Below are 28,000 nucleotides of genomic sequence, written 5' to 3'. Positions count from 1 at the left end.
GGAGTACCACAAGACTGCAGGCAGGCCCCTGTTGTTTTAGGACCAGTACCTAACTGGTAAGAAAAATGCAGCGCCTCAGAGAACTAATGATATAACCATTTATATTGCTAATTCTTTGGAGCATAAAGAAAAAGCAGAGTAAGAGGAACGCCAGGCACATACAGACTGTGTGATTACCCACATGCGACTGTAGAGTTTGCATTGAGCTGAGCTGACTTCTTTGGAGCCCCAGGCCAATACCTGTTCATCACATAAATATTGGTCAAGTGTATGCTTTCAAGTTATTGAAGCAATTTTTGTTTAACTGTTACTTACAATGTCTCATTAGTGGGTTATCCCACAGGGTAGCTTATTCTGTTGTTGCTATTATGGCATAAATGGGTCTTCTAGAGGACTTGGGGTCAGTAAGAACATGATGTCCTCATCTAAGTTTGGAAGAACACTTTGGTTCTATGACGTTTTGCGTTTTCAGTCCAAAAGACGCTCTCTGAGAAGGAGAGCTACTTGCTAACTCTTTGTTTCTGAAGGAGACAAGCTAAGATGGGAGTGAGGAACTGATGAATTCTAAATTGACTTCTGTTGATGACGGGTTTTCTTTCTTTGTATTAAAACTTATAAGTATGGTTTTGCACCTCTTAACCTAGCAGCTATGCTAAATGTACCAAATTCTAGTGTCTGTGAAGAACTGTCTCATTATATAAGAGGCTGTAACAGAGAAACTTAATGCTTTTTTGTTGCATTTTTACATTTGAAATTTTGCGCAGCTCCCACTGATCTGGACAGCTGTTTTTGGATTTTACTGCTTCATAGTGAGTTTTCATAAGTTCAGTTGTTTGCATTTTTTTCTGACCTTTTACATGTCTACTGTAAGTTTAAAATTACTATGCTAAGATTCTCCAGTCCTTAAAGGAATGCATTTATTTTGGAGGAAGAAGGAAGGAAAGAGAATGTTTTTCAGATGCACCCAGGTTTTACAGTGCTTCTTTTAACAGTACTTTAGCAGTTCCTTCGGCTCAGGATTCCATGCTGTAACCAAAAAACCTCCAGTTACTGATTGTCCTTGGCAATTTGAGCTGCTGTCATTTCCCCATATCTCACTGTTAAGCTTACATTGGGTGTATAAACACGTTCTGTGACACGCTTATATTGGGGGTCATTCCGTTAATAGTACATATGCATAACTGCCGTGAATGACACTGTCCTCTCTGAGTTCAGGGCTTGTACCACCCCATGATGCTGTTGCTGGGGAGTAAAAGAAAACTGGGTTCTGGTGCTGAGCCCACTGGTTAAGAACATTGCTGCAGAGACCTGTATGTGATTGCATGGTGGGGAAAGAATTAAACAAAAGCTGACTAGCTGTTCTACCCTCCTAAGTCGGATTTACAGGATTTAAGCAAATCTGCTGGAATTCCTTGATCTTACTCCTGTTCTTCACAGCTTGAGTATTATACCAGCTCTGGATATGATTGCTATTAACTACCTCTCTTTTTAGGCTTTCACTGAAGATCTCTTATGGAGGAAGCATTGATATTTCAGCTGGTTTTGATGAATAGTAGTCCTGCCAGTTCAGGAGAAATAGGTTGAATTCCAGAGAGCCAAGAGCATTTTAGAAGATGGTACTTCTTGTTCAGAAGGGTCAATACAGAATAATCTGGAAAAATCAAGACAGAGAGACTCTGTAGGGAATCATAGACTTATTGTTACAGAACTGTGCTTATATCATGGTGAGAAGGTGATTTGTGGACTTAGGTATTTACAACTACTTCAAACTTGCCCACATAAGAAAGTTCAAGATATGTTTTACCTTATCTGTAGATATGTTGCCTATCTAAACTGCCATAGTTATATTGATATTATTTCCTTCTTGGTCTTCCTCTCCACTTTGGAGAGGACCATGTAGCCATGAGAAGCTTTTGAGAATCTGGGATCCACCTCTCTCAAGAAAATGTCGTCACATGTGCCAGAAAACCAGCGGGGAGTCTTGGCAAGAAGGAAATAGTTCCAAAAAAGGACCCGCCACAGAGGAGACAACTGCAAAAGCCACTGTATCTTTGTGCAATTTGTCATTCCTCCAGAAACTGAATACCAGACGTGGACTTCTGTTGCATTTGGTGCACTGGTCTGTATTTCCTTTAAAACCACTTTATCTAGGAAAGCCTTGCCTTGAGAGGGAAGCAACTTAAAAGCTACCGTGAGTGCTGCCTGAGAGTTACAGTGTGCTGTAGTATCTAAGCTATTTCTATCCTTTGTGGCCCTGATCATCTGCTTTCCTTGCTAGGAGGATATAGGAGATTTGCTCCTAATCAACTGAGTGTAATTCTTCGCCAAATCCACAGTGTGCAGAATGCAGTGTGGTACAAATCCACTCCAGAAAGGGCTCCCTCCTACCACTCAACGACTCCTGTAAAAGTTCCAGCATGGAGTGGAATTTCCTTGCATTTGATGAGTGACTTGAGGATGAGGCAACGCAAAACTGTCATGTGAAGTGAGTAATGGGCAATAAGCGAGGGAAGAAAAAAAAAAGGCTTTTTGTCAAGCCAATGGATTTTTATCAGCCTGTTCCTTGTTTTTATGCTGAAGGTGTCTTTGGAAATGCTGCTCAGCAGACTTGGCCAGAAGTGAGCTCATTTCTTAAGGTGACCTTCATGTTTCATGCTGCAGAACACCAGGAGTTAATCCCTCCAAAATCAGAATATAAATATAGGAAATGTCCATTAGACTGAGCTGAGGAGCAGCACAGGGAAGATGTAAAAAAAAAAAAAAAAAAAAAAAATTCCAAGACTGAACAGTTTCAAATTGACCAATTCCCCTTCTTAGATTTAATAATGTTTAAAACTTCTGTTGCAGCCTCTAACCCTAATTCATATGAAGGAACAGTAAGCGGAAAACACTAAAAAAAACCCATTGTATTGTTTCTACAATACAATAATGATCAACTCTCTGGAAAGCATCCTAGCCAATAGAGTGGAAATAACTTTACTCCCCAAGATCAAGGAGACACTTGGTGGAAGAGATCTCTGGAGGCAATACCCATGATGGCAAGATGCAGGGCTGAAAATTGGGAATGCACCCTGGAGAGGGCTGTGCCACCTATGGGTTTTCCACGGGGAGATCTGGAAGCTGCTTAACGTAAAGTTTTGTGGGTCCCGTTTACCTGGGTTCAAATCTAAGGGGAGTTTGACCTCAGGAAGCTGCAAGCAGCTAATCGAGGCGGCAGCGGTGGGGGGGTAAAGTCCAGATTCCTTCCAAGGAGTCTAATCTCTGGCAAATGTGCGCGCACAAGCCCTTTCCTTTTCCAGTTCTGTTGCTGGAGGTTTTGCGGTCAGATACAGCCCCAGCCGTAGCTGTAGCCCTTGTGCCTCGGGGAGAGAAGGAAGAGGCAGGGGCGGGCAGGAGGCTTTGCCGGGGAGGCGAGAGCGGCCGGCCCGGCGGCGGGGCGGAGAGGGGCGGGAGGCGGGGGCTGGCGCTGGGGAGAAGCGCGTACCTAGAGAGGCTGGGGGAGAGGGAGGGGACAGCGGGGCTGCGGGAGAGGGCTGGGGGCTGCGCCCCACTGGCCGGCGCTTGCCTCCTCCTGCTTTCAAGGGAGCTAGAAAAATTCTGGGGCATGTTCTCCTCCCTTACTTCTCTGCCCCCTTACTTCTCTCCCCTCTTTTCCCCTTTCCGAAGAGAAGGATCAAGGAGAAGAGATGGGGAGAGGAAGGGGAAAGTGACATTCTAAGATGCTGCTGGGAACTTTGATCCCCTCCCTTATATCCCTTTCCCTGCATAGATATGAAAGAGGCATCCCGCTCCCTCCGGTGCGGAGCAGCTAGTGCCCTGCTCCCGGGGAAACCCAGCTGCAGAGCTCGGGGAGGAGGCAGCCGCTGAGCCCAGCAGCTGAACGGGAATGTGATGCTTGAAGAACCTTCTGCCCACTTTGTACAGAAAGGATGGAGATCCCCAAAGTACTTGGGTTCCTGGTAGAGCTCTCCAGTCTGTTAGCCTGTCTCAGATGCGCAGAGGTAAGAAATTGTTATTCTTCTATCTGCTTGTACGAAGTCACATGGCTTTTTAATATCCTTGCCGTAAGTGGATCTTGTTATTACTCGAATGTGTTTTCCAAAGCGTCCAGGCAGCTGCGGTCTCTGGGAAGGGTTGGGGGCTTGGGGAGGGATTTATTTCGTTGTGCATATGACATTCAGAGAAGGAAATAAATCAGGAAAGCAGGATGCACAAGGGCTTGCAGATGCTTTGGCTCAGGTTTCCTATGTTTCTCAAGCGCTGCAGTGACCCTGGCAGGAGAGATCCTTTGTTTCTGTTCTTTGCTGATTGACTGATTACCCCTATTGCTGTTGTGGACAGATGATTTATAGCCACATGGACCTGGGGCAGTGACTGCAGCACAGGCTGTTTACACTAAAATTTGGTGGTGGTGATGGTCAGCATCGGGGGATTTTGGAAACTGCTACAGGAACTGGCAGCAACTAATCTTTCATTAGAAGGGAAGCATATTTCTTGGACTGCAGTTCTTTCATTTATGGTTAGTCTCCAAGAAGAGCAGGTTCAGGCTTTCATGTATAGTCTGTTATTAGTCCAACCCATCCCTCTGTTGCCTGCAGACTTACATGTGTGTGCAGGTGCACACTAAAAGCTAGGAGTCGGAGGACCTGGATTGTGGCTAAGTTACCTGTTGGGTGCAGTCACAAAAGTGTAGCTTAGCTCACTTTCCTCTCTTTGCAAAGAGATTTGAGATCCTCAGCTGAGTCCTTCAGCATTGGTGGTTCACAGACCATTATGTGGGCTCGGAATAGCCTGATGCATGCAGATAGACGGATTTTGGCTGGAAAGGGTTTTTCAGTTAAATGTTGTTATATCTGTGCATCCCCTTGTGCATACGCATCTGAGATCTGATCTGCTGTTTCTGAACCATCTCAGAAATTAATCTTCAATATGCAATGTCACATTCTGACTTCTGGAAGGTGATGCTGGAGTTTGGCCATGGTTGTCAACACCTGCTGGACCATATTCATAAGCTTGATTGGAAAATAGCATCTGCCATGAGTAGGTGTCATTCTTGTCAGGTATCTATGGGAACTATCCCTGCTTATTCCAGAGGCGGATTTGGTTTAATTCCAAATTTTACTCTTCCCCTTTTCCAGGGAGAGATGAAGCTGAGAGAATCAAAATTACAGCATTTTGAAGAAAAACAGAACCATTTCCAATAGCTAGTTTTCTTTACATGCACACCTCTGCTCTATGAATTAGAACTCCTTGTTCATATAAAAGTATTAGAAATGTTCATATAAAAGTATTTAAAGATGAATAAAACTACATGGAGCTAGCAGAAGCATGTACAGTTTCTTCTTTTCACTCTGGGTCTGTGAAGATCTTGCACCTGCCTGCACAGTATGTAATGGTGTTGAAGTGGAGATCCCTATCTCTCAGCCAGCAGTCAAGTTATAACCACCAAAAACACTGCCTACAAGAGGAAATGCAGTTTTGGGGCTGACAGGATGCTGGAATTCTGAGGGCTTTGCTTCATATTTTTTGTTCTTAGCTATTTAACCCCACTTGGATAATAATACCATAGGCCATATCACATACTCATGTATTAAAACCGAAATCCTCAAAAAGCCTTGTTGGATTTTCTTCTTTAGGTGTTTCTCACTTTGTATACAGATGTTTATTACTATTTTAACAGGGATCCCTGGGGGCATGACCTCATCACGTAGATACATCTCTGTTTGCTGCTGTGGCCATAGATGGCTTGCCCTATATACGGAGAGAGAATGCGTAGTTATTCATTATCGTTGTTACTGGTAACAATTATTTTCTTCCAGCTTTTCTTTCCATAGGCATCTCACTCAGGCTTCCAATTCTATTGGAAAAGAACAAGCAGAGCCCTGTAATGTAGTGCTTAGATCAAGGGTAAACCTCTGCAGGCTAGTAATTATTCATTTTGTTGTTAGTGGGCAGAGCTGTGATTGGATTTGAAGAGGAGCAATGGGGAGAGCGGGGAAGAGGCTGGTTACTAGGGTGTGTTTGCCTAAAGCAGCAAAAGGCCGAGCTGCTTTTAGGACATGCCCATGTTTATTTCATCGGATAATCATCTCTCTGCTTTTGCTCTGTTTCTTTTCCCAGGCTTTCCTGGGATCCCAGCCCAACCAAAACCATTTGCAGAGTGCAGGTAAGAACAAGAAGTTATTAATTCAGTCATCGGGCAGATTCTTTCCTGCAGTGGTGATCTGAGACCATAGGTACAATGAACCACTGCTACCTGGCATTCTTCCTTTCTTTCCATCACTTATTCAATCTTTTCCCCTGCCTCAATGTCTGTTTATCTCCTTCCCCAAAATGGCCAGACCACTTTCTTTTCTTCATGTCTAATACTCTTGCAGTTCCCTATTTCTCCCACAGGTTCTTTTCCTTTCATCTCTTTCTCTGCCTCAGTCTTTTTCGCACGCTCACCTTTCCCCCACTCTCGTAACTACTGAATTCTCATACACCCCCCTCCAAGGGTCCCAGTTGATGCAAAGCACGTGGTGTGTTTTCCAGACACCTGTAACTGCTTCTCATTTTTATACCTTGCAGTTAACCTTCAGCTGTCACTTACATCTGGGCTTGGCAGGAGCTAGAAGGCAAATGGCATGAGGCAAAGTTTCTTTGTACCCCTTGCTGTTTGCCCTACATGCCTTTACGGCAGAAGGGTTTTCTGAAAGTGTTGGCTTCTTTTTGTTTATTTGATGAACAGACCTATAACTGTTATCCATTTCTGAGTCCGCTTTTCCCATGTTATGGGCTCTAAAAAGCCCACTCTCACACAGCATCTGGTTCTGGTTTTCCTCTTTCTTATTTCAGGGTCATGAACGGAGAGTTTTCGTCTTTTGTTAAAGACCATATTAAATTAATTGTTGGGGTTTCTTTGCATGAGATATTTCACATGGGCACTGGCCTGGAACATTGGCACCTGCACTTCCCCCCAAAATAGGTTGCCTTTCCCTTCCTATACATTGGCCAAGTTCAGATAAGCTAGGTGATATGCTAATGTGTATAGGGAACATACAGACAATGAAATACAATGTCATTTCCCAACTTCCTGCTTTATAGAATGAAATTGTAGCTAATTTTAAACTCTTCTCAGTTTCAATCAATTTAGACAGGCAATTAATCTTCTAAAGAGCCTAGGATCAAATTTGAGAGTATCTTATTCAGGTGCCAAAGCAGGTGGGGAAGGAAGTGGAGGACTGTGTGCCAGGCGCAAGTGCTGCTCCAGAGTGAGTGAGTACATCTATTGAAAGAAACAGTAAAGGGAACCAGTTCAAATTGTCAATGTTTGAGCCCAGAATTAACACGTTTCAAAGATCTGTCTGCGCAGTTCATGACTTTCAGATCAATTTGTTTTTTAGATAGTACATATTATAAACGTTCTTTGAGCAGCTGTCTTGAAGAGTGATAGAATTAAAATCAAGCAAGTAGCAATCAAGACTGCAGACACAGGAGGTGTTTCAGGAGATCAGGTGGTATCTCCCACATTGTCTGAGCCTTGGGGTGTGATGCTAACAGCTCCCTTCCTGTGCCCAGCATCCAGTGTGTGTGGTGTCGGACCTCTTGGGTATTACAATGGCTCGCTGGCGGTCACCGAGGCCGGGGCAGAGTGCCTCAGCTGGGCAGAGTTCCCCGATTATGTTCAGCAGTACCCAGACCGTGGCTTGGGGGACCACAACCACTGCAGGAACCCGGACGGGGGAACTACACCCTGGTGCTTCTACCGGCTTGCGTCAGGGGCCATCGGCTGGGCTAACTGCGACTGTAACCAAGGTAAGGGCTGCTGCTTGTCTCTGCCAGCGCCCGGGCTGCACTGTCTCGGGGGGCTCAGGCCAGGAAAGCATGCTGCACAGACTTGCAAGCAGCAGGTGGGGCACCCTGTGAAAGAAGCACAGTACAATAACTGTCCCGAATTGTTGAGGCTAGCCTGTGTGGGAGAAGAACGTCTGTATATAGTAGGGGGTGGATTTAAGCTGCCGTAGCCATAATGCCTTGTATAGATGTTTTTATTCTCATACAAGGAGACTTCTTTTTTTTACTGTTAACTTATGCCACTTTGAAAACAGTTTAAGTTATGTGGAAAACAACCCACTCCTGCTCCTTAAGTGTCCATATCGGAGCTCTCCTCATGTAATCATAGCAGTTCAAATATAACACGGAAAAATCTTCTGTGGCTAGGTTTGTAAATCTTCTGTGGCAAGGTAGGTCATAGGCTTACTTTAAAATTCCTCGCAGTGCCGACACAAGGACTGCCGCTTATTTTGAGGCATACAAGGGAGCTGAGCTTTCTTAGTACCCTGACTCCAGTGCAACGCTCTTGAAAATGTTCTGTTTGTCCTCCTGTTTTCTGAATTTTGTCCCTTTTCCTGCATTTTGCAAAGCAGGTAAAGCACTAATTTAATAAATGAAATTACAAAGTCTTTTCCCTTGTTAGTGGAGGTGCTTTCAAAGACAGCTTCATTAAAGGGAAAGATACAACAATTGTAGTTGTGCTGTGTGCCTGCATTGAGGTGCTACAGACAGAGGTGTACCCTTCTCCCAGTATATAACTGAGCGAGGAGATGTGCTTTCTAAACAGTGGTAGATATTTGTAGTGCAGTGGGAATTGAAAGGGCATTTACATTGGCACTTCCTTTTCTTAGAGAAGTTAAAGAGGATTCACCTGCTGTTACTGAACATCTAGCTGTAGCAACAGTGACTTTCATAGGTGCGGTGATCGGTGGAAAATAAATCAGTGGATTGTCATAGCAATTAGAGAGTCTGCCATTTCCATACACCTTTTCAAGGTGGCATGTAAAATCACCGCCATTTCACAAAAGGAAAATCCTGGAGCTGTGGCGGAACCCAAGTTTCCTACCAGTATTACCATGGCTTTGAAATGGACCATAGCACCAGCCATCCTCCCGAGCAGCCATTGCTGGAACTGGGAAGGTGCCACGTCCCGCACTCCTTCATACGAGTCACTTCAGTGACAGCATCAGCAAAGCAGGGATGAGAAAAGCCAGGAGCAGTTCAAGTCCAAGACTTGCTGATCTGAAACCTCCATCAGAAAATAGTAGCTTTTTTTTTTTCTTCTCTTTTGGAAGGTGCTGTGCGGTTGGCTGAAGATAGCAGTGTGGAGCTGTACTTCGGTGGACTCTGGGGCACCATCTGTGCTGCCCACTGGACTGACTGGGATGCCAGTGTTGTCTGCAGGCAACTAGGTCTCAGGTGGGAACCTCAGTCTGGTTGCGAGAGTTACGTGCTCATGTGGCCTTGGAAAAAACAGTCCCTCTGGCATAATGTGTTGGCTGGGGGAGAGGAGTTTGTTTTGTGGGCTCATTTCCCACTTACCAGGGTCCTTTCCTACTGTTTTCTTTCCATGGCTATGTCAAACCGCAACCAGCATTTGCAAGAATTTTTTAAAGCAGTAGTTTCTGCTTGGTGCTCCAGGCTGTGATGAGTGAGCTGTGAGATCGTATCCCCTTTTTAGAATTACCAGCTGGAGTTTGTGTAGTGATCTATTAGAAATTTCGAGAGCGCGAACCCTCTTTGGGAATCTGGGATTTGAACCTTCAAAGTTCCAAATAGCAAGGAGATAAGGTCCACAGAGAAGGAAGAAGGTGATTCAGGCATTTGGATGTTCAAATCTGTTGATCGTTTATCTGAAACAAGGGTGCTGTTTCTGACCAGACCAACTCCTCTGCAGTAAGTAGGAAGACAAAATGGGTTAGATGGTGGGAAGTGCTTTGTGCTTGCTTGTACTTTCCCATTAGATTGTACATGGCCACCCCTTTATGCACTCCCAATCAAGTGGGCTCACTGGGGTGTGAAATAGCTGCGCTGCGCTGGAGAGTCACAAGAACTGAGGGAAAACACGTGTGAGTCCAGCAGAGCTACGGCGTTTCATTGCTCTGTTGCTTTCTCTGTACCAGTGAGATCGGCACAGCTGGGAAGAAGAGTCATCCCGGACTGTGGCCTGTTCCCCTGCACCTGCAGTCAGCAAACTGCCATGGGGATGAGAAAGCCCTGCTGCAGTGTGGCTATCGGGAAGCTGTGTCGGGAGCTTGTAACCAGGGGAGTGCCACGGTAACATGTGTCCCTCCAGAAGGTAAATCTCCAGGGGAGGTTCGCTCCCTGTTTCTTGCATCAGTGTTGCTGGTAAGATGGAAAATCTAAGGTCGTGAAGCAGTGGAGAGCAAATCATTGGAGCATGTTCTTCTTTCACCTGCTATACAGGTGGTTATCTTCCTTCCAGTGGAAAATTATCCATCCTTTCCCAATCCCAAGTACTCAGAGTGGGAATACTTCTACAATCACTGAAAGATGGCTGTTGCTTATGACCTCACCTCCTTTTTATTAAACCAGATTTTTGTCTACAGGCAGCAAAGTCCTAGTCGCTGTAGCAGCCAGTTAAAGAGCCAGCCCTGGACCAGCAGCACCCGTACTGTGGGCTGCAATCACAGATGCTTCTGGGGTGGGGTTAGTGGGGAGGATGTGGTAGGGTGGGACAAGAGCATCCCAAGACCTCCTCTGGCTGGTGAATGGTTCTACACCCTGAACTGCTGGATGTGCTTTGTCTCTGTCTTGCTCTGTTGTGCTCTCTTTCCCTTTCTTGAAGCACAGGTGTAGGTGCCCCGCTGCGTTTAGTTGGGGGAAAGGAGACCTTTGAAGGGCGAGTGGAGGTTTACCATGATGGCAAGTGGGGTACCATCTGTGACGACCAGTGGGATGACCGGGATGCTGAAGTAGTTTGTAGGCAGCTGGGACTCAGGTAATTTCCCTGCTGTACATCATGGAGTGGTAAGAGAGGCAGGCAGAATGAAGAATCTGAGAGCATGTCCTTTCACTGTAGCACCAGCCCTTTCTATGGGAAGTGTACAGAAACCCTGGGAAAGAGAATTCTGGACTGATCATCCTTTAAAGGGAATTTGTACTTAATTCCTGTCAGTTTTATGGGTTACGCTGTGGGGGGAAAAAAAAAAAGTTGGTGCATCCCTATCCAAGGTCTGTTTGTGTTTATCCCTGTTCATTATTTTTGCACACATGTCCTAATGCAAATCTGCTTAGCCTCAGTGATAACTTGCCATGATGATTTCCATGTGTGAACTGCAGTTCTTTACTTGGTTAAGTTTAAACACGTCCAGTTTCACTGACTGCCCTTATCCTCTTCAGACGGGAAAGCAAGAGAGAGCACCTCGTTCTCCTCTATGCCGTTCAGCACTTAACATGGGAGCTGTTGTATACTGAGCATTCTTGAAAATCAGATCAGTACAGAATTGTTTAAAATAGATTATTCCATTTTGAGATCCCTCAAACTTTGGGAGTTTTGCCTGTTGCTGAGATTGAAACATCATTGTCCTCAGAACTCCCCAGGTGTCATAGAATCATAGAATCATTAAAGTTGGAAAAGACCTCTAAGATCATCCAGTCCAACCATCAACCCAACACCACCATGCCCGCTAAACCATATCCCTAAGCACCACAGGTCTCGTAAATGCCTCCAGGGATGGTGACTCCACCACTTCCCTGGGCAGCCTGTTCCAAGGCCTGACCACTCTTTCAGTAAAGAAATTTTTCCTAATGTCCAATCTAAACCTCCCTTGGTGCAACTTGAGGCCATTTCCTCTTGTCCTATCGCTTGTTACTTGGGAGAAGAGACCAACACCCACCTCGCTACAACCTCCTTTCAGGTAGTTGTAGAGAGCAATGAGGTCTCCCCTCAGCCTCCTCTTCTCCAGACTAAACAACCCCAGTTCCCTCAGTTGCTCCTCATGAGACTTGTGCTCCAGACCCTTCACCAGCTTCGTTGCCCTCCTCTGGACACGCTCCAGCACCTCCATGTCCTTCTTGTAGTGAGGGGCCCAGAACTGAACACAGGATTCGAGGTGCAGCCTCACCAGTGCTGAGTACAGGGGCACGATCACCTCCCTGCTCCTGCTGGCCACACCAGTTCTGATACAGGGCAGGATGCCGTTGGCCTTCTTGGCCACCTGTCTGAACTGTTCATGTTGCTGGCACATTTTTATTATGTGTTGGAAGGTCTTGTTACAAAACTTTCCAATAAGGTATTTCGGTTAACAGTTGGCAACGCCACTGTGTCAGAAATACAGATTATCTATGGGAGGCCACTGGCCTAGCGTAGGAGAGTCCCTGTGCAAGGCAGACTCCAAGTGCACAAGACTGTGACCTTCCTTACTGTGAGCATATGTGTCTGCACCGTTTGCAGTGGGAACCCGAAAGCCTTGTCATGGGCTCACTATGGGCAGGGATCTGGCCCAATCCTGCTGGATGAAGTGGAGTGCTCAGGCAATGAACTCTCACTTGACCAGTGCAAGAAGAGTGACTGGGGACAGCAGAACTGTGACCACATTGAAGATGCTGGGGTCTCCTGTGACCCTTTCACAGGTACAGATCTACAGCTCTACGCCAGTCAGATGTGGTCTGTCTTACTCCCATATTACACAGCTTGCCCAGCAGATAGCTCCCCTGCTTCAGGATCCTGCAGGGCTCCTACGTATGGCTCCCACGAGGACTGCCAGATGCGGAGGCAGAGAGCAAGCAGCAGGTGGGAATGCATCAGAGCCAGGCTTGGTGGTGTTCCCATTGCTTTCCGCAGGTGGCATGAGGTGAATCCTCCCCTGACAGATGGGCATGTTTGGGAGCAATGAATGTTTGGTTTTGAGTACCCACGGACATCTGTGTCTTCAGTTTCTTTCACTCATGGGCTGCAAAAAGACTTCAGCAGTGGGGCACAGGCTGTTTCTTTTCACCCCTGCTGAGTGTTGATTTTTCCGTCTCCCACCTCTTGCAGAGGGCACTGTCAGGCTGGCTGGTGGCCGCAGCCCCAGCGAAGGCAGGGTAGAAGTTTATTACAACGGGGACTGGGGCACAGTATGCGATGATGGCTGGACGGACCTCGGTGCCCAGGTGGTCTGCAGGCAGCTGGGCTTCAGGTAGGACTGAGAGCGCGTGTAGTGTCTGTGCTTCCTGATTTCGGGGATTAGATTCCATCGCCCTTCACTGGGATAGGCTGGACCTTACTTCCTTCAATGCTGTCTTTGTTAGCAGGGTTATTACCATTATACAACTTCATTCAGGAAAGATTAATAGGTACCCACACCCTTTCCCAGGAAAAAAAAAATCTTTATTATTTCTTGCCTCGGCCAGTTTTGAAAGCAGGTAACAGCCTTGATACTGTCTTTATGAACCCCTGACCAAAGTCAGAAAGTTCTCTCAATACACCTTAAATTTCCAGGTGTATCAGCTCAGCACTGCCACCCCCTCTGCTCTGTCAGCTGAACACATCACCTGCTTCCGTAGTTGAACAAAGACCATCAGGGCAAAAAAAGAGTAGTTTTAGGGATTTTTTGTAATGCTTTTCTTTCAGCCCATTGCTGAACTCTTGTCCCTCCAGGTATGAGTTTGGGGAAGATTTAAAATCAGGATACTGTAGTCTTGGAGCCAGAAAAGGTTTTTTTGTGGATTTTTTAATATGATTAGGGTATCCTTGTAAAATTTCAGCTTTCTAGACTGAAAAGAGACTAAACTAAATTCTTCCCTTTGAGTTCAGCTGCATACTGTGTTTGTCATCTCTTGTAGCGCCTAAATTTCTGCATTTCAATTCTAGGTAGCTACTTCCTATAAAAAGAAGTAGAATGACTTAAATGTTGATGTTTTTGATGCCTCCTCTACTCGCCCCTCCCCAAATTGATGTACCTGTGTCACATCTGCAAAGCAGCCTGGTGGTATAGCTGGCCCTCTGTGCTATTGTGATTTGCCTTTGACCAGACACTAGAAAATGGGCTGGTCTGAGCGGGCCTCCCTGAAAACTGAAGCTGGTGAGATGTGCAAGTTGCTTGACTGCCATCCTGTGTGTCACTCAGTGGTTTAGGTCAGGAGGCCACCAGTATGTCAGCTGAGCTCTGCAGGAGAGTTTCCCTTTGGGTCTGAGCTTGGATCCTGCTGTGGGATTAATGAGTTTTAATGAATCTGATGTGATGTTCTGTTTCCTTCCCCTAGTGGTCCTGCTACCCTGGCCTCTGAAGGGGACTATGCTGCTGGCCAAGGCTTTATCTTACTGGATGATGTGGCTTGTCTGGGGACAGAGCTTTCCCTCCTGGACTGTCCCCACAGCAACTGGGGGCAGCATGACTGCTCACATGCTGAGGATGTGGGAGTCCGCTGTTCCCTCGAGAGCAACACCGCCATGGATGGCAGCCTGGGTAACTTGCCTTGCCTCTTGCCCTGGATGGTGGGGAAGTGTCACCTGCTGGTCTGTTCCTTTGGAAGCTCTGGCAGATGTGGGAGTTTTCCCTGGGCTGTCTCAGTGAGGGGGCTGCTTTTTGAGGAGGACTCCTAGGAGCGAGCCCTGGCTGTCTTGGGGCACAGCCGCAGAGCTGTGGCTCCACCAGACCTATGGCCAGACCTGCAGAGAAACTGAAAGTGGAGAGAATTGTGTTGGCGGTCTCTAAAACAAACCCGAGGGGCTGAGGAACGGTGGCTGCCTTGGTGTGCCATTGCTCGCTGATGAGACGCCTCAGCCCCATGTCTGTGGGAACATGGGACCCCTTTAACTAGACCCTTTAGGAAACTGATGTAGTTATGTTAGTGTCCTAACATAACTTAGCACCTTGCCAAGACAAGAGGACTTCAGATGTGAGGGGCTGTTGTGTGGAAATTGGCACTCTCTTGTGTGGATGGCACACTTCTAATTAAAATTGTGGACGTATTTCAAGTTAGCATAATTTCCTTATTTATATACTGATACTCTCCCCTTTCCCTACTACAGGAGACTTTCCAATTTGTCAGACATTTTTTATTGAAATAGATGGCATCCCACTTTTTTGTTTTTCCTGGATGTAGAGCTCTTCTCTTGCCTAGAATAATATAGTAATTTTATAATTTAGTGGATTTATTTCCAAGACATGTTTAAGCTTGTCCACTGTTGGCTCAGGAGTTAATAACTTTCCTTTTGTTCTTGTTCTCCTCTTTACTCAGCTTTCAGAATATGATCCGCTAATGATTTCCAGTATATATTAAATAAATCAATATGTATGTAGTCTTCTGATTAAGCACAGAGGTGAAATGAGGGACATAGTCTTCTAGTCTTCATATAGAAACACTCTTTTTTCTTTTTCCTTTTTCTTTTTTTTTTTTTTTAAGCTTACTGATGTCTGGGATTCATCTTTTCCTATAGAACCCAAATTCTGGGCCCCTCACACTCTCTGGTATTTTTGCTTGCAGCAACCCATGTGTTTTCTGCTGCAGGGCCTCCTGTGCGGCTGGTGGATGGAGAAAGCACCAAGGAGGGACGGGTTGAGGTATTCCTGAATGGGCAGTGGGGCAGCGTCTGTGATGATGGCTGGACAGACAGAGACGCTGCAGTAGTTTGCAGGCAACTGGGATTCAGGTAAGAGCTCTGGTACATGCGTCTTATAGAAACAGCCCTCAGGGGGATCGCTTCTTTCTGGACCTGTTTCTGGGGGCTTCATTTCTTAGTTTTGGCATACCTGCATATGCTTGAGGGAGTAGGGTCCTATTCTCACAGTGCCTTCGGCAAGTACTGTACTACTGTCTGTGCGCGGAGTGACACATAAATATTATTTCTCTTAAAATGTGCTGGTGCATGAGGTTCACCTGCCTCCTGCTTATTGCAGATTAGCCACCCTCTCTCTAATTGCAGTGGTACAGCAAAGGCCAGGGCGATGGCTTATTTTGGTGAAGGCCACGGGCCCATCCATCTGGACAGCGTAGAATGCAGCGGCACGGAGCACTCCCTGGGGCAGTGTGTCAGGCCTGACACCGGGATTCACAGCTGCTGGCACAGTGAGGATGCTGGTGTGATCTGTGACTATGTGGAAGAGAAGGTCCAAGACATCAGAAGAAGAGGTGATGTGCCCATTTCTTCTGTGCAGAAATCTGGGCCTCCAGTTGTAGTATCTCTGCATGCTTTTATGCTTTTCCCCTGTAGTTCCTCTCTTCTTTGGCTGAAACTTCACCTACAAAATAAGCATATCCTGTCCTGCACCTCCTACTTTTTCCTTGTTTTCATTGTCTCTTCTTAGGAGCACAAGGTGCTCCAGAATGAGGAGCTCCACCCATGTCAGGCCTTTGAGCCTGCAGAACTTCCCCACAGCCAAATCACCGTACCCTTCCTTAGAGCCGTAACCATGAGCAAACTTTGGGGTTTAGAGCACTGAAGAAATAGCTATAGAGGTCCCATTCCTGGCATAAGACTACAGATACTGGAGGTAAGCACCTCCACCAAAACTGAGGAAACTTGTGGGATCAAATCTTCTATGAATTCCATATGCACAATGCAGTCAACTACCATGAGCATTACTGCCCTCAGGGAAGACAAATGGTATTTGGCTCTGTGACAGCAATTCTTGATACTTGAGCTGAAGGTACCTACCCAACTGCTCTAACTTTGCTGTGCAGGTCCAGAATCTGGTGTCTGTGGGATGCGCCTGCTTCACCGTCGCAAGAAAAGGATCATAGGTGGAAACAAGGCTCTCAGGTACTACCCTGGAATGGCTGGAAAAGCCAGAACTGGTTCCAGTTTTCCTTCAGACTCTGGAAATAGTGTAGCAAACGCTGAATACATTCACACATTTTCACTGGTGATTTTTGAACTTGATTTGAACCAGTGGGCCCATCTAGGGGACAATGCATGCCAGCTGAGCCCAGATGGGGCAGAGTGGATGGGAAAAGAGGAAAACAGCTCCTGTGTGTGTGGTGCCTATTATTCTGCTGTTTCTCCTTCAGAGGCGGTTGGCCATGGCAGGCCTCACTACGGTTGAAGGGTTTTCGTCGAGATACTCGTCTGCTGTGCGGAGCAACACTGATCAGCAGCTGCTGGGTAGTGACTGCAGCCCACTGCTTCAAAAGGTGCGTTTGTGAGTGGGGAGCCCTGAGGGATACTCAAAGATGAACAAGATAACCTCATACAAGGCTACCCTCCCAGCCCAGTGGAACCGTATGAGCAAAGTTTCTAAAGCAAGACCTTCAGGTTATGATGTGTGAGATCGTGGAGCACTTATGGGGATGAGTCATTATAGGCTTGCTTTATCCTTCACTGCTTACAACTGCCCTCTTAACTTGGAGGCTTTACAACTTAAAAGGAACCAGCATTTTGCCATTCTTCAGTACTTTAAGGAACTGTGAACACAAAGTCACACGCCTTGCAACTGTTGTAGCCCTTTTTATAGGGGAAAAAAAAAAAAGTCTTGTGCATGGGACACCCATTGACCCCAACAGCTGGCATTACCACATCTGCTAAAGAGGTCCCCCAGTCCTGTAGCTGGCACTGTTTTATCAGTTTGTGAGGAGGTGGTTCAGTCTCATAGCAACTGAGACTTGGGTGAGTCTGCTTCTCTCTTAGTAGGAGTATCAAGACCTTGAGTGTCTTTTTCTCCAGGTTTGGTGTTGATGTGCGGCGCTACCTGCTGCGGGTGGGCGATTACCACACAGGCGTGAAGGATGAGTTTGAGAGGGAGCTGCCCGTGGAGCAGATCGTCCTCCACAGGAACTACTGGGCCGGCAGCAATGATAATGACATTGCCCTGGTCCGGATGCGAGGCAGAGAGGGGCACTGTCTCTCCTTCAATCGCCACGTTCTGCCTGTCTGCCTGCCCAACAGGAAAGAGAAGTCTGACATCAACAGGCAAGCTTGCATCATCTCCGGCTGGGGAGACACAGGTGAGTGATGGGGCTTTGAGGACAAGAAAGGTGGGGGAGTCTGGGTTCAGGAGCCTACACGGGCCATTAATTTGTGTCTGCACAACTCAAGGCTGTGTTCTTACTGCTCCTATTGTCTGTGCCAGCACATGGTGTCAAGGAGCGGAGAGGTGAGGTGATTTTTGTGCCATTGTGTTTTCTTCTGATTTTGAGGCTTCTTGAGCCTCCCCATAGTGGAACCATTTGGTTGCCATAGCATCCTTCTGAAGCTGTGGGAGAGAGCAATGCTGCCATCTGGCCACAGTCCTCTCTTTCTTCCCCCTTCCAAATGCACGTTTGCCACAGCAGACCGCTTAGGCAGCAGCCTGTGCAGAGCTGATGTACAAAGCCTATGGGAGGCCCCCATGTTTCCATGACCTCCTGCCTTCTTCATGATACTGTAGTAGTGAAGGGGGGGCTTAGAGGTGGAAGGAATCTCTCTCAGACTACCTTGCTCCATCTCCCTGGATATTGCTGCAGGGACAGTTGGGCTCTGAGGCTGATTTCTGCACTAGGTTTGAGACAGCCTGTACCTGTCTTCTTGCAGCACATTGCTATGGAGCTTCCTAGCTAAAAGGGAGCAAGGAATATTCTAGAAAGTATTAATTATTAAATACTTAACACTTTCAAGGTGATGTTTTAAAATGCTGGGCTCGGTGGAGTCCTGACATGCATGCATTAGTGAGGTCTGGAGACAACTTTGAACTCTAAACAAAGCCTTATAACCAGCTGTCCAGTCCTCCTCCATTTGGGGTTCAGAGATGCAATGCAGGACTTGGGGCAAGGAGGCCCTCCTGGGGCTGCTGTGACTGGAGCAAAGCCATATGTTCAGAAAGACTTGCTGCCAAAAGGCAAACAGCCCCAGGAGCTCGTCTGTTGATTTTGGACTTACTTACCCATCCTTCCCAGCTGTTGCTCGAAGTGTTTAACTGCAAATATACATTTGTCTTTGGAGGTGCATGTGTCATTTTGGGGTGTCTGGGGAGGATCAAGGAGCAACTTGGCCATGTAACTCCCTTAAGCTCTACTGGGACTTAATGGCTAGAATCCCTCCCACGCACCAAACCCAACTTTCCCAATGAGAGGTGCAGTTACCTACTACCTTGTGAACTTACTGTAAACCTTGGGCACAGAAAGGTCATGCTCTAATATAGCATGGGAACCTTATGTTCTGAGCAAGTCTGGAGTAATAAAGAGATATGAGCAGATAGAGACAAATCTGGCCAAAGATGAAGTGAGCTCCCTTTGAATAATATTTGGATGCCTCTGAAACATCTTCCAAAACTTCTCTGAGGATTGAGCACTTCACAAATATTACTGCATTTATTCTCTTGAGAAAGCACTGTCGTTGGTTTACAGAGGAGGAAATGGAAGCTCAGAGAGGTGAAATAAATTGAAGAACATTCAAGTTACTTGTTGGCAGAACCAGGAGTAAGACTCATCCTTTGATCTAACCTCGTTTTCCAACCTCTTCCCCATCTCTTTGATCTTACAGCTCTTTTTTGTGGTCTGGCTTGGCAGTACTGTTTTCTGAAGTTCTGGTGGCTCAGAGATGCTGCGCTTAGCCTATGTCTGTGCCACAGTCTTGACACTAAATGTACAAACATCTGATTTTGTGTGGAGCACCATTGCTCTAGGTGGCTGCTGTTGTCTGTAGGTGAACTGGTCCGGCTGTTCTGTTCTGTTCCAGGGAAGTCCTATTCGAGAACCCTGCTGCAGGGGGTGGTGCCTCTTCTCCCACGGGAAGACTGTGAGCTCCGTTACGGGCAGAAGTTCACTAACCGCATGATTTGTGCTGGGAACCTCTCTGAAGATAAACGGGTGGACAGCTGCCAAGGTGACAGTGGAGGGCCACTCATGTGTCAGAGGTCAAATGGACGATGGATCATTTTGGGGATCACTTCCTGGGGTTACGGCTGTGGTCGGAAGGATTCCCCCGGTGTGTACACAAAAGTCAGCAAATACGTTCCCTGGATCAAGAAAGTGACCAAGCTAAAATGAAAATGTCTGAGCTCTAGGAACTTCAACAGATGGTCCTTTTGCCCCACAGCAGCAGAAGGCTGTGGCTTCTGGCCTGTGACTGATGGAGATTTATTTTGTCGATGGACACTGGAAAGAGACTTTAACGTAGAACTGGGAGAAAACCAGTTATGGCTGATTCTTTAAAGTCTTTGGTTTCACTTTAGTCCATAATCTCTGAGCAGAGAAAGCAGGTGCACGCTGGTAAGAATGATAAGTCTATGTTGCTCTGACTATCTGAGTCCTGTCATGCAATCACACTTGTTCCTTTGCCCTGACACGCAGAAATGGTAGAAGTGGAGAGAGACCTGCCTCTGTAAATCTATTCCCTTTTTTTTATGTTTGCATACTTGAAAAATGCTGCAAGGAGAGGTGAGATGCTTGGAAGATGGCACCAGGCTCTGGCACAGTGGCAATCTTCAGATATTTTTTCATAACCCTGAGGTGAGGAACAGGCCAACAGTTGGGTTTTTTTTCCTTCCCTGTTATGTCTCTAGGGGGAACCTTCTCTCTTCTGAATAGCAGGTCTGCTCCCACATGATCCCTTTAAAGTGTCTGTCCCTGCTAAGAGACGCTTGTCCCTCCTGCTGTAATCCTGTATCACACACTTCCAGCTGCCAGATGCTATGGTTTTATTGCTGCTTTCTAAATATAGTGGTTCTTTTGTGTTTGGGGTTTTTTTTTCTTCCTTAAAGCAGCATCTCCTAGAATCAATTGTTGGTGTGAGAGTTAATCTTCATTTTTAAGAGACAATAGCTTTCTTTCTTATGTCATTACTACAAAGAACTTAAAAACGTGACCTGAAAAGGCTGAATAGACATGTTATTTTTCTTTAAATCCAAATGTAATGTTAATCTCAAACATTCAGGTGTTGAGTCACGATTTAACAGCACTGCGGGGACTTTTTCTTGGTACCTTATTCGCCATAGTTAGTAGCTGCCCTTTATTTGTGATGTAAGTCTTTAATATCTCTGTGTTCACAGTTCTCCCATGAAACATGGAAATACTCCTGGGGTATAGATACAGAACAAACACAGGGAGTGAGTAATTTGCTTGAGGCATAAAACAGTAAGTGTGCTGCAAAGCAGCTTCCCGCTTTCCCAAAGTGTGTCCTATTCTTGCAACCTCTGGGCTATGCTTCCTCTCTTCTCTTCTTTGCACTATTTCTCTTCTCATCCCTCTCAGTGGGAGTACACTGGCTTAACTGGAGGGTATGCAAGCAGTGCCATCAAGCTGTAGTTCTCAGCCTGAACAGAAATAATGCTGAGAGAAAGCAGGGGTTGTTGAACACTTCAATTTCTTCCTTCCTTCTCATTCAAACAAATGAACAGAGTTTTCTCTTAGGCTTTAATCACTTTTGTAAGTTAATTTATTATTCCTGAGTAGGTAGAAAGATATAAAAATAGACAGAAGGGCTCAGTGCATTAACAGCTGTGCAGTGCACAGTGTGTTCTCGCTGTGTGTGGCCAAGCCAGAGAGAAGGCAGGTCTGCTCAGGAGCAGGGGCCGTAAGTTTTGATGTATAACCAAGGACCCGAACATGGAGTAGTAATACAGAATGGGCCACATGGAACTTGTGCCCGATGCGCACGTTTTGGGTTGGCTCATGCACTGTAGGGTAGGCAATGACTGGGTCAGGCACTCGCCTGCTATCTGGGAGGTCTGCACTCAAGGCACTGAGGTGTTCAGTACCTCGGTGTTACCAAGGCAAGAACAGAAGACAGAGCACAGCCTGTCGATTAGCAATTACAGCAATTACAAATTAGTCATATTACAGGGCATGTGGTGACAGAGTCCTAGAAATTGCCTTGGATTCAATGAGTAGTGATTGCCCAAAGGGTTAATTTGTCTTCTATAAAACAGCTTAATGTAAAGGTGCTGACCTGGCTAGGTGGCTGATTTTGTGTGTGAATGCTAAACTAAACAGTTCCATTTACCCTCTCCAGGAATTATAGGACAGTTGGGTTACCAATGCTGCAATGGATTGCAATGTAAACTTTATTTTTAAGTTTTAATTGTAGGAATTCTGAAAACATGCAATGCCAGAACCCTTGCAAACTGGCCTTCAAGACAGATCTGATCTGCTCATGCCTCTTCTCGAGGGGCTGAATGTCTGCAGTGCAGCTGGTGCTGATAACCCGGTTTGAAGTGCCAGGCTTGACCCTTTGGTAGCGCTGTGCTTGGCTCCACGCTGGCTGTGTTGTCCTACAGCGGCTGGCAGAGAGTCCCTAAGACGCAAGCTGCAGACCGCTCCTTATCTCCCAGGAATTAAAATGACAGGAGGACCGAGGGCAATTATGTTACAGACCCCTGGTCTTGCGGGGGATTAAATGCCAAGTTCCGCACCGGCAGCAACAGTACCCGTCTGGGAAACATGGAGGGATATGGCTTTTACCTTCAGCCTCCCCCAAGCCAGCATGCTACGGCAGCTCAGATGGAGTTTCTGTGCCTTGGGTGCTGTCACATCTCTCTTTAACCTGGTTTGATCTTTCAGCTTATACCTATAATCCCAACAGGCACAGAAACACCCAAAGGATTGAAACTATGAGGTTATTTCCCTAAGCCTACTTAACTGGTTGCCATTCAGGAGTTAGAATAAATTACCATGTAACATGAGTGAGACACAGGCCTGGCATTGTCTTCTGAAATTCTCATGTTCTAGGTCAAAATATTTCTTTCTCCTAGATCTTGTCACCATGAAAGCTGTGAGAATCCTTGTAAGTGACATCCCATAAGTCCTGCATGAGCCAGGAGGCGGGAAGGAAGTATTCGATCTCCTTTGCCTAATTTTACACCTTACTGGTACTGTAGGCAAGCCTGCCAATACTCTCCTCAATTCTCCTAACCTGTTTCAGAGCACCACTATTGCTCTTTACTGTTTAAACTGGGACTGTGGCCCAAACCAAACTCACGTGCTTTGCCACCGAGGCTTGCTGGAACTGCCTGGTTGGATGAGCAGCACTCAGCCACCCTACGACTGTATTTTGTACCTAATGTTGGCCAGCATCAGATGTTTCAAAGGATAGCACATGTGAGTTTGTACTGAAAAAGTTTTAACAGCCTTTCCTTTTGGGGAGTTTTGTTCTTGGCCCATTTAAATTAATTACTTGCATTACTGCTATTACTATTAAAAATACAACTACAAGTACTCGGTCCTCTAGGTGTTGTACAAACACTATGCACTATCCTTTTGTGATTCTTCTTTTTCTAAAGCGTGAGAGTTTATATCCCTAACTTTTTAAAAACTATTTGATGTAACCAGCCTTCATCTTCCATGTAAATGTTTAATCCCTTATTTAATCCAGCTAAGCTCTCAGCCTCAATATTTTCTGGCAATGAGAACCAATACAATTTTATTCTCCATAGCACATAATTTCTTTTTATGGTTCCTGAATTAATTGCCTTTTGTTTTCATTGAATCCCATCTGTCCCTCTGCTCTCAGCTCTGAGAGGAAATAAGGGGCTTGGCTTTATATTCTCTGTTGTCCATTACGCTAGAGATAGTCCCTTTTCTAAAATTGTGGCTTCTCTGTCTCTCTTCAACCCAAACTGTCTAAGTATCAGATAACATGCTGACTGTCTCTCCATGTCTTCTCTTTCTGCTGAATCTTTAAGCTTTGGTAACCAGAACTGAATGCAGTTTGCCAGGGGAGGCTGTGCCATCTGCTGATTATTTTCAGAATTATTTTCTATAGTAAGAACGCTGTAAGTGATTTCAGCACTGTATGCGTATTATGTATGTATGCTGGAGCTAGCTTTAAACTTGCTACTGTGGTCTTGGTGGCAGCCTACCTACAGCGGGACGCAAACCTGCCAAGGTTAATTCCCCCCTTGTCTCAGGCAGGCGCCGCAGCTCAGAGCGATTGCTGTAGGTACGGCTGGGGAGCGTAACGCAGCTCTGGGCAGGGAGCACCTGAGTAGTTGAGTAGAGCCTTGCCTTGGCTGACGTGCCTGTAGGGCTGATACGGTCCTTCGCAGCATTAGTCCGTTGGATAATGCACATACACTATTTCCAGGAGCTGAGAGCTCAGCCACTGCTGCTGGTGGCTGCGCTGTGCCACGTGGATGCTGTGAGACAAGTTCCCATAGCAGTGTGGCACACGTTGGTTATGTGAGAAAGGGAATGTCCCTGTGACTGGGTGGGGGCATTGGCAGGAGTAGAAACGTGGCTATGGTAAGGGTCTGATGAGCAGCTATCAGTGCTCCAGGCTCCCTCTTTGAGGGAATACCTCAGTGCGCCACAAAGGCTGACCCAGTGCTGCTACCTTCCCGACCTGCAGTGCCTGCACTGGTACCCTTTTCAGCCCTATCTTGACACCAGTCCAGGCTTTGACCAGCTGAAGCTGGATTAAGGATTTATCCCTTTCCTGTAGCTGAACACTGTTCTGATGATTTCTATTAATTATGTTCTATGCTGTAATTAATCAGGCAGTTTATTAACCTGGACAGGATGTCGATCACCCTTGTAATCCTTGTACCCTTGTAGCAGAGAATAACATAACAGTTCCCCAAAGGTGTTAGTGGAGGCATTGGTGAGGAACCAGGAACATGAATATTCGCTCTCTCAGGGGTAAGAGAGGTGGGCCTGCCTTTTGTCTGTCTTCCTTTCTGAAGCCAATATCCTGAAGTGTCTTCATCCAAAAAAAGCTGCGGTGATCCACCAACTGCTTGAAGACAGACTTTTATGTGTGTATTCAGCAATCAGATGAAAGCTTTTGAGAGATGAACTGCACTGTGATATTTAACACCATCTCGATAGACTCGCTGGGAGTTCCTCGCAGCTAGAGGGAACAGAATGGCCCCTGGTGGTAACCAACTTGGGACCGCTCCTTGTGGAACAAGGCACTGTGACCCAGACCAATGCACATCTCTTGGGCTGTATTTTTCCTTGTTCAGAAAAATATTTAATTTCCCACATCAAGGAGAAACGCTCACTTGTGTTGTAGCCCACTCAGTCCTATTAAAATCCCTTTCTACTAACCAAGGGGCCGAGTACCTCTGAAATCAGTCAAGTGCCAGAACTCTCATGTCCCCTTGGATCAAGACCAGTGGCTCACAAGGTATGCTAATAAATGGATTATACTGTGACTGTGTGGGGCTCTGTCTTATTTTTAATAAAGGAACCTGTTCCAAGGGCAGTTTTAGGTTTTTTTTCAGCACTGAATTAAGCTAATTAAATTTTTGTATTAATGTTATTTTTAGAGCAGCTTTGACGTGCTAAAGCATGTTGCAGTCAGCATCATGTTTGCTATCATTAGACTGAAATGTAACAGTTCTTCACATGCCACATACTGTGGCCATTTGGAACAGGTGAGGGTTATCTGCAGATCAACTCATTGCACTTAAAACTTACCAGGATTTGATATATCAGCTTCATAATTCATTCTATAGTTGAACTTTCTATACTACTTTTGAACAAACTTATTCAGCATGATTTAGTCTTCTTTCAGCCTAGGATTCATGTGTCACCACTCTAAGAATCAAAGCCAACCTCTGGAAAAGTGGAAGCGGGAGGAGGGAAATGCAGTTTGACCGAGCCACCGATGCAAGAACACTGTTCTTCTCCCGTCCACTGCTGAAATCTGCATTGCTGTATAAAAAGTCTGTTTTGAAAAATAGTTCAGCTCCTTGCAAGGTCCCTGCTACTGCACTGACTTTCCCAAGTCATTAGGGTTAGATTGGGGTTTGGTGTAGCTCATGCAGACTCCAAGTATTATAGTGTATAAGTTTTTGTGCATACTGACTCCAGCCTGCTGTTGGGAACTGACGTGCACTCACTGAAGAAAAAGCTGCTTGTGGTTAACACCTCCCTCACTTCATGTCTGCCTTTGGGGTTTTCTACACCTACCTACATTTCCTCTCTTGCTTGTGCAAAGCTGAGAGCTCATGGCTGAGGTTTCGTGAGAATGGATGGCATGTGTATCGATGGGGGGAAGCACACTGCAGGTATTTTAGTCAGCCCTCCACGCCTCAGCGGGCAGCGTTTCACCAAGTCAGTTCTGCAACACTCTTCTGTAGTCTCTGCCTGGGAAAGAAACAAAGTCGAAACTGTGGTTAAGGTTACAAGTCTGTCAAGTCTCGTGTTTTGTATTAAAGCACTTGACTGCTGCCTTCATGTGGTGAAAAGGCTTGGAAGGAATGTATGGCAAAAGCTTACTTGTTTTAGATTGCCAGCAGTAAGATAGCTGGCTTTGGATTTTGAAACTGAAATATGAATTAGGAAGAAATTGGGCCTTTACTTCATGCAGTTTTTTAACTAGGATAGCTACCATGTTCATTAGGAGAGAGGAAGGCGGGCATTCAGGCATCACCACTGACATTAAAAAAAATTCTTACATGGGCACAATTTCCTCTTTCTAATGGAGGAAGACAGTATACTGCTTAGACAACCTTGGGTTGCTGGGCTGGGTGCTGTGCCACTCTTCAGCTGGCATGTCTAGAGGGGGTACCTACCATTGGCAGGAGGTTTCTACGGATTGTGTTTATGTGCAAAAGTGAAAAGGGGAAGTAGAGCCAGCAAAATGGATGTACGTGGATGATCCAGCTAGAGTCATTTGTGTTTAGAAAAACCCTTGGATTTAAGAGGTGCTGATGGAGGACAGGAGTAGGACAGACAAATTCAAACAAACTGGAGAAACCCTGGTGCACCACTTGATCTTCCCCTCCTGCTTTTCAAATCCCACACATTCTGCCAGAAATAAAAGGCACCTTTCTCTTCACAGATTTTCAAAACTAGCCTTGAAAGGAAGAAACAACTGCTTTGGATCAGCTTTACCAAAAAGAAGCTGTGAAGCTGTGTTGCTCTGATGTCAGCCAAGCAAAAGGCCTTATTTCTCCTATCTGTATCTGTGGTGGCCTTCATACAGACATCAGGGCAGCTGTGGCTCGAAGGGCTGAGCTGGATACAGGTGTAACTCAACGCTGGGCTCATGTTCAGTTGCTGTCCAACAGAAGAAACACACAGGCAGGAATTAAAATTGCCACAAATTAAATCTGCTGGGAAGCATTTGCTGAGCATGTTGAGATTCCCAGCCCATGCCAGCCCCAGGGCTCAGGAGCCAGCAGCAGGTACCTGTCAAAGGTTTCCACAAGACGAGGTCATGCAGCGGCTTGCTGTCACGTTCGCCTGACATGCTAGCCCGGACAGTGGGCCCTCCTCACTGTGAAGATCAGGAGTGTGGAGAGATTTACTGTGGCAATGTAACTGGACAACTCAGCTGAAACCACTTTAAAAGTTTATACTTCTCTGTTGCTTTCTTCTCAAAAGCAGAACAAAACCCCTTCAAACAACAACAAAAAACCAACCTTCTTTGCAATTTAACTAACCTGCTCTGCTTAAAACTGAGCTGTATGCAAAGAAGAAAATGTGCTTCTAAAGGTTAGTTCCTTCCTTACTATTTTCCCCCCTCCCACTTGCATGTACAGGCTTGCTGGAGATAAAGTAGGATTACAACTCCGATTGTGGAATGGAGACCTGTTTAAGAGGGGACAAGTGTACTATTCAGACTACTGAACACTCTGTGCTTTTTTAGAACCAGCAACCAAAGACACCGGAGGAAATCTCCTTTGCTTCAGGTTTACCATTTTGTTCTCTCTAGCAAGACTAAGAAGGAGATGCTGTGATTCAGCACAACTATACTGAGGTCTCAACAGAAACCCTTTTAACTCTCCAAATATTTAAACCACAGCTAGGTTAAGACCTAGATAAAGAAATCTTTATTATCCTACAAGGCTTGTCTTCACAATTACACGGGTTTAACAATTTGCTTAAACTGATGCAACGTTGTTGTTGACACTTGGGGGTGATGCACTGTTTGAATCGGATGCCTCTGTTCAGCTGAGGCAGGAGTGTCCACACACAAGATGCCTGAAGAAACAAGCAAAGTGCGTGCCACCTCTCACTAAATTCCTACTCCTATTATATTTAACCATCCTGAATAAATATAGGTTGCTAGATTCAGCACCAAATGTGGTGATAAAATTACACAAATCTACTTTTCTTCCCTCAAGAAGACATGGGAAATTACCTTGGGAAATGCATTAAAGTTTTGGACGGTAAGTTTTACAGGAATTTGTCACAGCATTTTGCAGGCACATGGCTGAAAGTGAAGATCTGCCTAAAAAAGCTAGTAGCCTCTGAGTCAGCTCACGAAACAAACAGCTGTCAGTACCTGCTAAGGGCTGGTCACCTACCTAGAGAAGAGAGCTGAAAATAGAAGCAGCTGATTTAATCTGGGATCCCTAAGTCTCCTAAAGGA

The 28,000-nt window shown here is 45.9% G+C and overlaps 1 protein-coding gene across 11 annotated transcripts; it reads left to right on the top strand.

The window, feature by feature from the left end:
• The first annotated feature begins 1 nt into the window (after position 1).
• Positions 2-27,723, top strand: LOC142084192 (neurotrypsin-like). Of its 11 annotated transcripts, none has more exons than XM_075154452.1 (17): positions 2-56; positions 2,279-3,129; positions 3,770-4,001; positions 6,121-6,166; positions 7,561-7,797; positions 9,111-9,234; positions 9,939-10,114; positions 10,630-10,777; positions 12,233-12,411; positions 12,818-12,959; positions 14,026-14,228; positions 15,274-15,415; positions 15,689-15,894; positions 16,447-16,525; positions 16,774-16,896; positions 17,426-17,706; positions 19,415-20,411. In XM_075154452.1, exons 3-17 carry the CDS (start codon positions 3,930-3,932, stop codon positions 19,723-19,725), a joined length of 2,469 nt encoding a protein of 822 aa, XP_075010553.1. In that variant the 5' UTR covers positions 2-56; positions 2,279-3,129; positions 3,770-3,929; the 3' UTR covers positions 19,726-20,411. The 11 variants fall into 11 exon arrangements, 9 of the variants coding, with proteins under 9 accessions (XP_075010553.1, XP_075010551.1, XP_075010552.1 ...); XM_075154450.1 differs by having other exon boundaries at positions 1,889-3,129; XM_075154451.1 differs by having other exon boundaries at positions 27-56; positions 1,901-3,129.
• The last annotated feature ends 277 nt before the right edge of the window (positions 27,724-28,000 follow it).

This window comes from Calonectris borealis, chromosome 7, assembly GCF_964195595.1.
Source record: "Calonectris borealis chromosome 7, bCalBor7.hap1.2, whole genome shotgun sequence".
In the NCBI taxonomy this organism is placed as follows: Eukaryota; Metazoa; Chordata; class Aves; order Procellariiformes; family Procellariidae; genus Calonectris; species Calonectris borealis.
Note: the sequence above shows the minus strand (reverse complement) of the source record. Positions and strands in the feature narration are given on the sequence as shown.

What these genes read in the sequence shown, in the direction of transcription:
- LOC142084192 (XM_075154452.1), top strand. Translation starts at nt 3,930, where the DNA reads ATGGAGATCCCCAAAGTACTTGGGTTCCTGGTAGAGCTCTCCAGTCTG. An exon ending in TGCAGGCAACTGGGATTCAG is followed by an intron (nt 15,416 to 15,688) that starts GTAAGAGCTCTG and finishes CTCTAATTGCAG; the next exon opens with TGGTACAGCAAAGGCCAGGG. An exon ending in CTCCGGCTGGGGAGACACAG is followed by an intron (nt 17,707 to 19,414) that starts GTGAGTGATGGG and finishes GTTCTGTTCCAG; the next exon opens with GGAAGTCCTATTCGAGAACC.